Source organism: Lolium perenne, chromosome 7, assembly GCF_019359855.2.
Source record: "Lolium perenne isolate Kyuss_39 chromosome 7, Kyuss_2.0, whole genome shotgun sequence".
NCBI lineage: Eukaryota > Viridiplantae > Streptophyta > Magnoliopsida > Poales > Poaceae > Lolium > Lolium perenne.
The window spans coordinates 188,506,037-188,520,069 of NC_067250.2; the positions used below are offsets into that span (position 1 = coordinate 188,506,037).

The 14,033-nt window shown below is 45.8% G+C and overlaps 1 protein-coding gene across 5 annotated transcripts; it reads left to right on the forward strand.

Annotated features, from left to right (window-relative positions):
• Positions 1-528: 528 nt before the first annotated feature.
• Positions 529-13,403, forward strand: LOC127326210 (uncharacterized). Of its 5 annotated transcripts, XM_051353073.2 has the most exons (6): positions 530-736; positions 1,573-1,946; positions 2,139-2,185; positions 9,194-9,273; positions 9,362-12,383; positions 12,885-13,403. In XM_051353073.2, the coding sequence occupies exon 5, from the start codon at positions 9,372-9,374 to the stop codon at positions 12,321-12,323; it is 2,952 nt and encodes a 983-aa protein (XP_051209033.1). In that variant the 5' UTR covers positions 530-736; positions 1,573-1,946; positions 2,139-2,185; positions 9,194-9,273; positions 9,362-9,371; the 3' UTR covers positions 12,324-12,383; positions 12,885-13,403. The 5 variants fall into 5 exon arrangements, with proteins under 5 accessions (XP_051209035.1, XP_051209037.1, XP_051209033.1 ...); XM_051353075.2 differs by lacking the exon at positions 1,573-1,946 and having other exon boundaries at positions 529-736; positions 9,368-12,383; XM_051353072.2 differs by lacking the exon at positions 1,573-1,946.
• Positions 13,404-14,033: the final 630 nt, after the last annotated feature.

The window sequence follows — 14,033 nt, forward strand, 5'->3', positions numbered from 1 at the left end:
ACTCCAGATGTATTTTTGTTGGCTGGATTGTGTATCCTGGAGTTTAGTATCCAGCAATGAAGCTGTTTGGCTACTGGAGGAGGAAGAAGGTCGAAGATAGGGTTTGGGGACGAGGATGTATAAGCGAGTTGTCTTTTGGGCCTGGGCAACGGTGAGATATTGTTGGTCGCAAGCCGACCAACGGCAATTTGTACTTTTTTTGGAGCGTTGCGTTTTGTCCTGGCCCGCCGGTCCAAATTGGAAAAGCAGACAGGACACCGGGCGGGACCACTTTCTATTTTGGGAAAGAAAACGATTCGGACAGGGGGGCACTCCGGTAGACTATATAGTGCTATAGCACTGCGTAGCAGGGTCCGTAGTGTAGTGGTGCATTGGCACCAGCCTAATGCGGGGCAGTGGTAGAGGAGGGGGGCAGCAGGACCCTGTGGCCCGTCCTAGGATCCAAAATTTTGTTTTAGGTCCCTACTTATATTTAGCCTAAAACCTACGTATATATTGTGCTTTTGCCCTCTCAATAGCTGAATTTTGTGCTCCGGGCGATAATTATTTCCTGTCTCCGCCCCAGCCCAAAGCGAGGGTTTATCCACTGGGGGAAAGCGGAGCGGCGACGGCTGGGCTCGATTCCACACCGCCACTCCACCCCCTTCTCGTCGCCGCACCCCCTTCTCGTCGGCGCGGAGTCCATCGCAAGGAGGAGCGAGGCGCGACCTTCGGCGAGCGCAGGGGCGGTACCATGGTAAGATCTGGCGTTTCGGTCCCTGTACATTGTTGGCTGTGGGGCGATCTCTACCCTCGCGCGCGCTTAGCTCTTAGGGTTTTTAGTTCGTTTTAGTGGAAAAAAACAATCTGCTCGGCGTGGTGGTCGCCGGAATCGAACTGCGTAGTCGGTTCGTACTGATTTTGGTTGGTACAGGGAGCGTGTGTAGAACTGATATGCCCAGCGTTTGCTGTATATATAGAGAGATGTATATTCTGGGATTCTTCTGATTTTTGCTGGTCTTTGATTACATGGTGAGTAAGAAACATGGAAGAGTTTGTCGGTTTGCAAATTTTGGCATTGGTACGAGTTATCTTATAGCGCCGTGCTGATATGCGAGTTGGCATGTATTTATATCAAGCGAGTGAAGTCTGGAAAGCGGGCAAGTGGCGGAACTGTAGTACCAGTTAGAATTGCTTTGCCTTCTTGGAAGCCAATCGGCTAATCTAACAAATTGTTGGAGCATCTTGAGCCCGACAGTGTTATTTTGTGTTAACATGACTTCACGAGTTGCATTAGTGGTTCTCCATCTGATGATAACGCAGATTGCTTCATAGGAATTACCTAGTCAAATTACTCCTTCACTCTTTCAGATGAAGTATTTATTGTTAGAATATTTAGATGTCATTGCTAGCTTAAAACCTAATTTTTTTTAGGTGTATTGATGGGTTTTAACTACAGATCGATAGCTTTTGGTATGCAAATCACTTCCATTGTTCATCTTCAAAATATTGATCTTAGATCAAGAGGAAGGAAAATGTTCTAGGTATTGCATGGCACATGATAATTTGTGCTTAAGACTGCAGACAAAGTAGGGTTCCATTCCATTGAAGGGAGTTGGAAGAGGAAGGGGCTGAGGGGGACCATGACATGCGGAGGAGGCTGGCTTCCATCATAGCTGCTCTTCACGGCACATGGGCTCACATCGGAGAGGTTTGGGCGAGGGGGTGGATGTGGGTAACGGTAAGGCGCACTGGCGGGGTTGGGGGGAGCAGATGGAGCCAGAGAGCATGAAGAGGTACTGATGAGGGTGGCCGGAGAAGAGTCACCTGCGTGCCGCTGTCTCCGATGTGAGCCCATGTCCCGTGCAGAGGTGCTCCGATGGAAGCTGGCCTCCTCCGCCTGCGCCTCATGGCATGGTCTCCGTCACCCCTTCCTCTTCCAACTCCCTTCAATGGAGCAGCTGCAGGTAATCCCCTTTAAACCCTAAATCCTCAAATTGAATCATGGTTTACACTATGTGTTTGATCTCTGCAGTGCAGTTTGCACAGGATTTAGGGTAGAGTTTGACCTGTGCAGCTGCTGCAGTTCCATTTGTTTTTTTTTTTCAAAATACTCAAACTGAACCGCAGCTTACCATGTCACTGCATTTTTTGTTCAGGTTGCGTAGTTAGCTGTTCTGGCCGCTTGAAGTGTTGCTGATTGAAGGTAATAATTGCTTTACCATTTTTTTTTTTCTGTTGTCTTGTTGCATACGATGTAGTGTTACTATTCTATGTAGAACTCTATCTTGCAAACAGATAATTGCATCGTACCAGCTTCATGCCAGATCATCTATAGTTGGTATCTTGCATAAAGAATAGAATTAAAGAAAGAAGATGAGAAGGATTGTATTGATAGAAGTGTGTTTTGAATCGTGTGTTCTTGCTATGGCATATCTGGGTATTCAAAGGGGACCAGTGGTTTTAGGCAGCTTTAGTGACGACGAGCGTATACATAGTGTTAGGAAAAATTTGCTGAAAGAGATGCATGATGGTTCTTAAGTGACGTGTCATGATGAATTGAGTTTGACTAAAAGGAACTTCCATGACTTGTGCACAATGTATTCTTGCTGTTATGACCTTATGGCTGCTTTATGTTAAGAGACTTAGAAATTACCTGACATGGAAACTATGTTTGTGCATTGCTGCTATATGCAAGGGTGGCGAACATGTTCAGAACTACCCATTGCTCGGTGTTGCTGTTGTGTTTAGAACCCCCATCCAGCTCTGAGATAGGTGCTGCCCCCAGTTTGAAACAGAAAGAGCATGAAAATAGCCTCTCTTCATTTGATTCAGTCAATCACAATTAGAAGCACAGCACATTCTTGAAATTTCTTTGACAAAACACTAATTATTTGAGTTAATAAGCAACAAGCTCTTCAAAGTGGAGTACCAAAATTGAAGCAAGCCGATCCATCTCAAACAACGTGCAGATCTCAGCTAAAATCCACGGTTGACCGTGCTCGCCTCAATGAATACTCCATCCCCGTTGCTCGGTGTTGCTGTTGTGTTTAGAACCCACATCCAGCTCTGAGATAGGTTCTGCCGCCAGTTTGAAACAGAAAGAGCATGAAAATAGCTTCTCTTTCGTTTGATTCAGTCAATCACAATTAGAAGCACGACACATTCTTGAAATTTCTATGACAAAGCACTAATTATTTGAGTTAATAAGCAACCAGCTCTTCAAAGTGGAGTACCAAATTTTACGCAAGCCGATCCATCTCAAACAACATGCAGATCTCAACTAAAATCCAAGGTTGACCATGCTTGCCTCACCGAATACTCACATAAGTCAAGCCATTTCAACTAGGATCCACAAAAAGAAAAAGAAAAAACCAACTAGGGTTGAGCTTGAAGAAAGCAGCGGCTGGCCAGGGTGTATTGATGGTGAAGGTGAAACGATCTCATATATGTGGCGGGGTTGTCATCTTCGGGGCTGAGCCTAGCGTCGTTCCGCTGGATTTGCGCACCTTGGGTCAAGGAAGTGAGGGAGAGTGGGAGGGTGACCTGTGCTTTGGTGTTTAGGGATGGAGGTGGTCCGAGGATTACCGGGTTCGCCGAGGTGTGGATCTTCATTACTCCTGGTCCCTTGGCGCTCCGCATCTTCCTCACGCTCGGTACTGAAGAGCTGGTCTCCTTTACTGATGCCTCGCTCTGCATGTTCCTCGCACTTATACCAAACGAGTCGTCACGACCACAAATAGGGCATGAGCTTCTCAGCGATCCCGAGCCTGGGTTGGTACGGGTTAAAACAAATCCAATCCAGCGAACCTTATCATCCCAGGACCACCTATCATTGCAACAACAGGCTCGGCGGCCCATGGAGGCACAGCATGATGCGATCCTTTTCATTCCATCTTTGGTAGGTATTGTGGACATCAAAGCCTGATATTATTTGGTGATTTGTTATTTATACTCCCTTTGTACCTAGATATAGGGCATATTTGTTTTTTTAGAAAAGTTCCAAATATAGAGTGTATATTGCGTTGCACCACTCGCCTGTTTTTTTTCGGGGGATTTTGATTACGTTTCGTTATCTTATATGCAAACTCCTCTATTTTTCATGGGTAACCCCGCCCAAAACTGGTGTGATTTTCCCTCCGACATATGTTCTTTAATTTTCGTGCCAAGAACTATACACCTATATCTTGATGACAAAGGTCTCGTTGTTCACAGTTTCTGTGTTGATCCGAGAGCAACAATTTATTGCTGGCCGAGAATAGTCTTTTAGTCGAGGATTTGGTGCGCAAGTTGGTCTGTTGCGCAGTTGGTCAGAATTGGTTTTGTTCGTCTCCAACTTCTACATTGTTAAGAGGAGAGCACCAAAGTGCGAAACCCCTTGAAAGCCCGTTGTCTCCTATCCTCTAGTGATCATAGCGGGAGGCAAGAGCAGACGAGACACAACCGGCGACAGTGAGAGGCATCCGACCCTCACTAGCATCTGCTTTGTCATTGATATTCCCCTGCTGTCTCCATGCTCCGGGTAGATTCGCTAATTGGTTTTGATTTCCACAATCTGGCTGATATTTACCATGTGCCGAGCAATCGGATCATTCCGCCATGAGTTGAGAATCTAAATGCATCAATGTAGTTCTTTTCTCAAATGTGTCTGTCCTTAGTGGTTGCCTCTTCCAATTTGCCTGCAACTGCTCTCTTGCTGAATGCCAAGGTGATCCATGTGGTGGTGGTGTTTAAGCGAGCCCCCATGTCTATCCACCCACTTCTCTTGTATAATTATTCTTTTACCACTGGTGGACAATGGATGCTTAATTTTGTTTTAATTCTTCAATTGGTTTGTGGTTGTATGAAGGACACACATGCATCTTCTTGGTGGTAATACGCTTCCTAGCATGATCTATTGATAGTTAGGGCGTGTTTGACAAAACTTGGAACTCCATAAAATCTGCAAATCTTGCTCCAAAAAGTTCCGCTAGGCGGGGCTCGTTTTGTTCGGCTGAGCTTTGGTCAGGGGTGGGGACGGATGCCAGTGGGGTCCGAGGAGTTTGACGAAGGGGCAGCACACCATGCTCGGTCGAGGTGCGGCGGCCAGGAGGAGGGGGAGTGTGGCAGGGAGGAGGAGGGGTAGCGCCACGACAAAGACGGGAACAAGCTACGCTGGGCCTGTGGTTGGTGGGGACGCGAGGAGGACGGAGAGCAGCAGCGGGGCTTGGGCTAGGGTTGCAGGCGTATGAGGGAGCTTGGGGGAGAAGACTTTCCTGCCTCTCCAAATGAACTAGTATTATGTAACTTAGTGGTCACAATTCTCGTAAACATGTGGAGTCCATGTTCTTCAGATCCGTGGATACAGAAAATTCCAGCTGCATTTTGTGAAGCAATTCTCCCTAGATCCATGAATCCAACTTCGTGGAGCTGGACCATGTGGGCTGGCTCCGAGCGCGGATTTGGTGAAGCTCGACCATGTGATCCGGCTCCGAGCGCGGATTTAGTGAAGCTCGGAGGCAGGACACTGCTGAACACACCCTTAAGTATGGAATACTTGGACATTGAAATATGCATTTGAAGTCTTGAACCTCCTAATAGAAGTCGCAGCATATTTTTTTAAATGGTATAGGAGGGCTTCTGGAACTGTATGTTAATGAAAGTAGAAGTACCATTTGCAGGGTATCCTACACCAGTAGAGAGTTTTGTGCATGCTACTAAGAGCATCTCCAGCAGGTGCTGGAAACCGCGCGCGCTAAAGAAACCGCTGAAATGCAGCGCAGGAGCGGACGCGCGAAGATCCAGCAGGTGCGCGAAAACGCAGCGCGCATTAAATTTTTTACCGCGCGTGGGCTTCTGCGCCATCCTACACGCCAAAACTGGCGCTATTAAACGAGGCGCGCTATTAAACAATGGCTAACGAGAGCATCCCGGCTGCCCCCCGCCGCCGTACGCCTTGGCCGTCCGCCGCCGTTGCCCCTCGCGATCTGCAGCTCACTCCGGTCGACCAGGAGCTCCGCTTCCTCGTCTCCTCCGCTCGACCAGGAGCTCCACCTCCTCCTCATCCTCTTCCGCTGGTGGGGTGCAGAGGAGCTCTGCCGTCTCCTCCCAGTCCGACCATCGCTTCCCCACATGAGCTTGACGTCGTCGCGCCTCCTCAGGCCTCCCTGAGCCGTTCAAAAGCTTCAGGGTGATCTGCTGGTCCTCCAAGACCCTTTTCCCCGTAGCTCCTCTGGTGACCAAAAACGGGTGGCGCCGCCACAATAATGTCGCTCGCGTGCGTGCTTCTTCTTCCCTGCCGCCGGTGTAGCTTGTGCTGCTCCTGCTCCCATGCCTTCGGGATTCAAGTTCATCTCTGAAGAAGAAGAAGAACCAAGGTACATGTATAACGAGATACAGTGATCAGATCAACGGTGGACAATGATATTAGCTCTTGAACTTCCATTCAAACAAGGATATAAGTTAATGTAAACAAAAACAGGAGTTAAGAAGTAGACAAGCAAATGACCATCCACATTGTTTTACAGCAATTACAAAATGAGTTGTCAGTAGCGTGACAGGGTAGCAGCTTTGTACACTATGTTATCCATAGTTGCATGAGCAGTAACTACCACCAATGGTGGCTACAGGATTGAGATAGAGGAGAGAACTGAGACACCACATTAGCAACTGTCACCAGAATTTCAGGATTTGTACCAACACCGAGAGTAGCTAACTTGTGTTGCAGAATGGGCAAGGAATAAACCACTTGCTCACAGGCACCTCATCATTCTGCTGCTCAGATTCCACCACAGAATTTGCATTTTCTCTAGCCAATTTTTTCAGAAACAGCTCATGATCCTCTTCACTTTCCTCCATGTAGAAACCTCATTTTCGTAGGAAGCAAGAAGAATCTGATGTGTATCCCAAAGATTTAGTCAGCCACATATTACTAGCTGTAGCAACTTTTGTGTGCACAACCTCAGAAAACAGCTACGCATCAGACTTGGAGCTAGCCAAGAGCAACAGAAACTTCTTGCAAAGGACTCACGGTCTGCTCCAGGTAATGCGCTATAAAGAGCTACCTATTTCCTAATGACCTGAAGGTTTCAACCCCATGTAGCAACAGGATGGAGTGTCGAGACAAAAGAAGAGAGCACAGGTAACATCTGCTAGGATGCGAATAGATGGCCCAAAAAATATCAGCAGCAATTTCCCAAAATATTTTGCAGCTTGCCATAAGAGAAGAACCGATGGTGCTGTCTGACAATGCCTAAATTTCAATCCACTAAAAAACTAAAATTGTACTCATGGGCAAGAGAGTTCCTTGACTGAAATTGTGCTAGAGAGTTGCTGATAATAATCCAAAAATGACTGTTTTCTTAGCAATATACGCCACTGCTTGAGATTTATCTAGTCAAGCTGTACATTTCTGAACTACTACTACTGCAGCACATTTCGATGAATCTATCTGCCCAAACTACTGTAGATTTCAATGAATCAAAACTGAAGCTACGATGTAAATTACTGTGGGTTGCTGCTGGGCGCACCTTTTTTTTAGATAACAATTGATGGAATTCAACAATGGTGAAACCGATTACAAACGACTCCACAAAAAAAGGAAAATACAATATGGACCCAGAAGACCACACACCGTACTCCCAAATCGCAATCAAGCCCATCGTCCTCATCGTCACCACCCAAGTACAGAGACCGAATCCGGAAGCCACCCGTCTTCAGACACCATCGAGTCACCGCCGCCACCTTCGCCACATTGGGCTTTGAACACCGCAGGAGTGCCCACCCCGAGGGGTGAGAACTAATAATCTTTTCCAGACCATCGGGCAGGCGGGAGATGGTGGAGACCAAGCAGAACCTCCAATCCACGGACCCCGAGCAGTAGGTCCCAACCATCGACGCCACGTCAAGCCAGCTCCTCCCCTCGCCACCATGGCCGGCCGGAAGAAGCTTCACGACGCGACAGTCGCATCTCAAAAAAAAGACCCTAAAAACCCTAACGAGGAAGGCGATTGTACCATCCCCTTCCACTCCCTCGCCACCACGGCCGGCCGAGGGGAAGACAGCAGTAACAACAGCCCTCCGACTCCCAAAGCTCCACGGCAGAGTCGACAGACGACCGTGCCCGGAGAGACCACCCTCCCCAGATCCACCGATCTGAGAGGAAACCAGGCCAGCAGCTCGCCGGCGCCGCCACACGTGGCCTTGCCGAGATGGGGACCGAGCTCCAGCACCTTTATTCTGACGTGAGGCCGCCTCCACCATCTCAGCAGCGCCTCCAGAGACCCTAGGGGCCCTCACCACCGGCGATCCGAAGATCCGCCGCCAGTAGGGCGATCCCATCGCACAGGAAGCCGATCCATCAGCTGGGCGCACCTTGACATCAAGAAACAGCTTCCTCTCCTAGGCATAGAGCCTCTCAATGGTGCAGGAGTGGCTGAGGATCCCACTGCCTCCGCCATCGTCTCCCGAATCTGGAGAAGCCATTGTTGCTGCCTTTCCCGTACCCTCCTCTGCTCCACAACCACCCCATCGGCTTCAAGTTCTTGCCATAACTCGGGGAGCAGATCGAGCAATGCTGCTCGCTGCGACCTGGAACTTCTCACCGTCGGGAGCAGATAGAGCACCGCTGCTCTCAGATCCAGCAAGGCGGTGTGGGGGAAGCAAGGCAGCAGCGGTGTATTGCACAGAAAAATCCAACCTTGGACAGAAAAATCCAACCTTCTGCGGTGGGAGGAGCAGCGCGGGGACCTGCGAGCTAGACGGCGCGGGGAACTAGTCGGCGGAGGGGAGCAACGAGGGCAAACTATACGGCGGAGGGGGAGCCACGACGGGCGAGCGGGTGAGTGGAGCGACCGAGCAAGGAAGATGAGCCTGTTGACTGCGGCGTTTGTCGGAATTTCCTCTAGTATTTTTTGTTTTGTTTTGCAAAATGACCCGTCCGAACATCTTTCCTGGGACAGAGGGAGTAGAATTGACAGACCTGGTTTATAAGCAAGGCTAGGCCAAAACCTTACATAGCTAGAGGACCCATGCAAAGGCCTGAGAATGAGTAAAACACCTAGCTAACTAGGTGTATTAGCAATTTAGCACCACACAGTATTTATTCATATAATCTGCTATTAGTTATTTACTTCACAAAGTAGCATCATCATCTTGAAGTCCATATGTATATTTTGTTGGATATTAACATGGTTTTTTAACTTTGTTATTCTTCCTTTCTTTCACAAATTTCCAGGATTTGACAAACAAGAAACTCTTGTTCGTATCTGCGAGCTGGTCCATGCTGTTCATATACTTTTGAGATAGTTTGGAAAGGTAGGCTGAGTTCAAATTTGGGTCTTATATGCCTTTTTCAGTTCACAAATTTTATGTGAAGGTGTGTGATTTTCCAAACCAATTTCAGGAGCAGTATTATGGAGTGCAACAGAGAAGAGGCCATCAAGGCTAGGGAAATTGTTGTAAAAAAGTTAGAAAACAAGGACTTTGTTGGTGCCAAAAGGATTGCACTGAAAGCACAAAGGATTTTTCCAGAACTTGAGAACTTATCCCAGCTGTTGACTGTCTGTGAAGTACATTGTGCAGCAGAGGCAAAGTTAAATGGTTTGTTGGACTTCTACGGTATTCTCCAAGTGGATGTAATGGCGGATGATGCAACCATAAAGAAACAGTACCGGAAGCTTGCCTTCTCCCTTCACCCTGATAAAAACAGTTTCCCTAGTGCAGAAGCTGCTTTCAAATTGGTTGCAGAAGCTAACTCAACATTGTCTGATCGAACAAAAAGACCTGCATATGACAGCAAATGGAGGGTTGCTTCTAAAATTGCACCAAAGCAGGATTCAGAACAAAAGCAAGGTACCCAACCAAATAAAAGTACACAGCCAAAGCAGGCTACCCAACCAATGCAGGGTAAGAAGCCAAAGCAGGCAAGAATGCAAAAGCAGAACACAGAACCAATGAAGAAATCAGTTCCATCAACCTTTGCTGAACATGCAATCTGGACCAAATGTAATCACTGTAGAACAAAATATCAGTACTACAGTGCCATACTAAATCATAGCATCCGCTGTCAGAACTGCAATAAAAATTTCGTTGCTTCTAAGCTGAACGAACAAGATGTGCCTTCTGTATTCACATCAAATGCAACCAATGGTGTTGGACAACAGAGTAGTTTTCCCAGTCAACAAGACTGTTCTAGAAAGTTCTCTCCTAGGTTGAACCGTGATGCTAAGCCCTCAGTGAATGTAGCAACAAATGATAAACACATGAAGAGTGCCAGCACAGTTGGCGATGAGAAGGTTAACCATGCAGAGGCAGGTGAGAAAAGGGGGGTTGAATTTTCAGCAGGAAATCTGTCTAAATCATCTACCCCAAGTTCAAATGACAAGGCAAATGGAAAGATGGCATCTGGCCCTGCTGATCCAGATATTGCTGATAGTACAAACACATGTAGTAGGGTAGTAGATACATCAGCAGAGCCAGGTGCTATTGGCAGCCCTAGCCCCCGGAGATCAGCTAGGAGAAAGGCAAACCCTGATGCCAATATCGTGGTTTCCCCTAGCAAAAAGAAAAGAACAATAAAAGATTGGTTTTCAAATGCCGAAATGTTTGATGGTAATGTTGCTCCTGTTGATGTAAAAATTGGTGAAGCTCATGTCTCCAGCAAAGCACAAAAACAAGAGAAAGGACGTACTACCGATGAAGGCAACCAGGAAAACATTAAGGAAGTTATGCATGATGCAGCTGCTGTGAAGAAGCCCTCCAATTCTGGGCAATTTTCCTACCCTGACCCAGAATTTTTTGACTTTGATAAATGCAGGCATAATAGTCTGTTTGCAGTTGATCAGATCTGGGCAGTTTATGATGACCGCGATGGCATGCCACGGTATTATGCTCGAATAAAGCGTGTAGATGCTACCAAATTCACAGTTCAGTACACTTGGCTGGAGCATGAGGCAATGAATGAAGAAGAAGATAGATGGACTGATGAACTGCCTGTTGCTTGTGGTACATATAAATTAGGAGAAACAGATGTATCACCAGGTACCCTCATGTTTTCTCATATTGTTCCATGGGGTAAAGGCCGAAAAAGGAGTTCGTATGAAATATCTCCCAGGAAGGGCCAGGTATGGGCTCTTTATAAGGGTTGGAGTATGCAGTGGAGCTCAGATGCAGATAACCATAAAACATACGACTATGACATTGTGGAGGTCCTGTCAGATTTCACAATGGAAGCTGGAGTTGCTGTTGCTCCCTTGGTCAAGATTAAAGGTTTTGTCAGTCTATTTGCAAAAGTAATTGGCAAATCATCATTTGTTATACCATCTAGTGAACTCCTTCGATTTTCTCACAGTATCCCATCTTATAGAACAAAAGGAAATGAAAAGGTAGGTGTGGCAAGTGGGTTTCTTGAACTAGATAGTGCATCACTTCCTAGTAACCTGGATGTAGCATTTCCGTCAGTTACCATTGACAAGACAATTAATAGTGGCTTCATTGATGCCAGTGGTTTTAGTACAGCAGGTCCTGGAAATGAACAAAGTGTTCAAAAAGAAAATAAGCGAAGTGGAGCAAAACATATGGATGATTTTCCTGAACGAACGCCAAATCAGCAACAGAAGGTCCGTACTGCAAGTGTGCCTGGTTCTTCTCAGCAATTGTACACCTCTCCAAGTACCATTGCAACATATCCAGACTCAGAATTTTATAATTTTGAAGAAGGACGATCATATAATAAGTTCGAACGTGGCCAGATATGGGCCCTTTACTGCGATCTTGACAAATTTCCAAAGTACTACGGTTGGGTGAGCAAAGTTGATACGGAACCGTTCAGGTTGCATTTGACTTGGCTCGAACATTGTCCACAACTGGAGCAAGAGAAGATGTGGTTGGATCATGATATACCTGTGAGCTGTGGGAGATTTAAGCTCCAAAACTGGAGGATCAAGTATGATTCAAATGATGCATTCTCTCATTTAGTAGAAGCTAACCAAGTTAGTGGTTGGCAACGGGTGTTCGAAATTCACCCGCGAGTAGGGGAAATCTGGGTCATTTACAAAAACTGGGCACCTGACTGGGTTCCTTCCAGCAATGATGCTTGTGAATGTGTCATTGGTGAGATTACCGAGCGCACTGAAGCTAGCACAAAATTCTCATTTCTGACTCAAGTAGATGGTTACAGATTTGTGTTCAGGCCTGACAATGAAAGAGGTATTTTGGAGATACCTGCAAATGAGAAGTCAAGGTTTTCCCACCTTATACCTTCCTTCCGCCTGACAGAAGAAAAAGGTGGGAAACTCTGTGGCTTCTATGAGCTAGATCCAGCTTCTATTCCTGATGCTTTCTTGTTCCGGGGCAGCACCTGCTGACTGCCAGACTTCAAAGCTGACTGTTCTGAAGCTAAAGCTAAATTACTTCTGTTAAATCAGGTACTCATCTCGTAGTTTGTGTGATATGGTTACCAATCACTTTGGAAGTTTTTATCTATGGGAGAGGGTAAATGATCAATTAGGAATACCTGAATCCTTCTCTTGATTTGTCATGAGCTTGATGAACATCCCAAACCTTCTAGTGCCTGGCATTTTCTTTTGGCATTTATGTTGTGGAACCTATGAAAGCTGCAAAAACCTGATGGTTGATAATTTGGAGCATTGGTTGCTGCTATCTGATGTGTTGTGGTGTTTGCCCAGATGCATTGGGCAGATGCTTATTCTGGTCTTTGTTCAGGTTTCCACAAAGGAGGTTGCCCAGTACTTAAAGTGATTATATATGATGCTCGAAGTATATTTTCTTATTATGGTCTGCTGAAACTAGCTTTCAGTTGGGAACTCTGGTTATTTGTGATGCTTGAAAGTATATCATTTTCTTATTAGGGTGTGTAGTATTCAATGTGCAGTATTCAAATTAATTTTACTTGTTCATTGCTGCAGGATACATATCGATGAGCCAACACCATGATTTCTGGCGGAAGACGCGGCCTCTCCAGATACCATCAGTGTCATTAGTTCAACCTCCTTTGTGGAGTCCCCTGCAGAGATTCTCGTCAGCGTCTTCCGTTCTCCTTCCCCCAAGTGGTGTTGTCCCCGGTGGTGAGTCGAGCGTCCGACGGTGGAGTCTTTATTCTATAGGGCCCTTTGTGCTAAGTTTCAGGAGGGTGTTGTAATTTCCGTTTTGGTGGTCCTGTATACAAAATGTACGTCCACCGACACAATTTAATGCAGCACTAGCCCTTCTGGGCCTTTCCCCTGTTAAAAAAATTAGAGAGGAGTTTTGCTCATATGCTGCTCTTTGGCTTGTACTTGGAAGTTGTGGATTCATGTCATCTGCTGATGAACAGAGGCCACGCCCAAGATATTTGCTGTTAGAACTGAGCAGAAACAAGACTGGATAATTTATCGTGTAGCAAGTCTTGAGCTTCAGGTCGTGTATGTTCAATGACCTGTGTGTAACAGCAATGCGTACATCCTTTATTTTGGAAGTAAAATCTTTCACAATCATTGGGGACAAATGCGGCGCCACTCACATCCTGGAATATATGTATTTTCATGTGTAGAGTCGCGATATGTAGACAGAGCTACATGTAGGTCTATTTTGAATCTATGAAAATTTTATTTTAGACATGTCATAAAAATCGAAAAAGTACCATGATATAGAAATATTGTAATCTACAAATGTGTAAATTTTCGGAACGAAATATGTTGTATTTTGGATTCAGCAAAAATAACAAATTTTGATTTCATCGTTGGTGAATAATACTGAAAAGTACACTATAATCAAGATTTTTTCATTTTGTGAGATTTTGTCATTTTTACCGAGGAAAAAATAGAATGTATTTTAATCTGAAAATTTACATATTGATAGATTTCAACAATCCATACGTCTATATATTTTTTAAAAATTTTCTAGAACTATAAAATCAAAAGTTTTAAAGTTTTTTGAAAAAAGAAAGAAACTGGGCAACAAAAGAGGTTTTCGTTTTCATGTGCTCTCTTCTAGATGGTAAGGAGATGGGAGGGCAGAAGCTAAGGTCAAAATTCTTGAGAGTGAACAATTAATGGCTGAGCTACATGTAGCTCTTT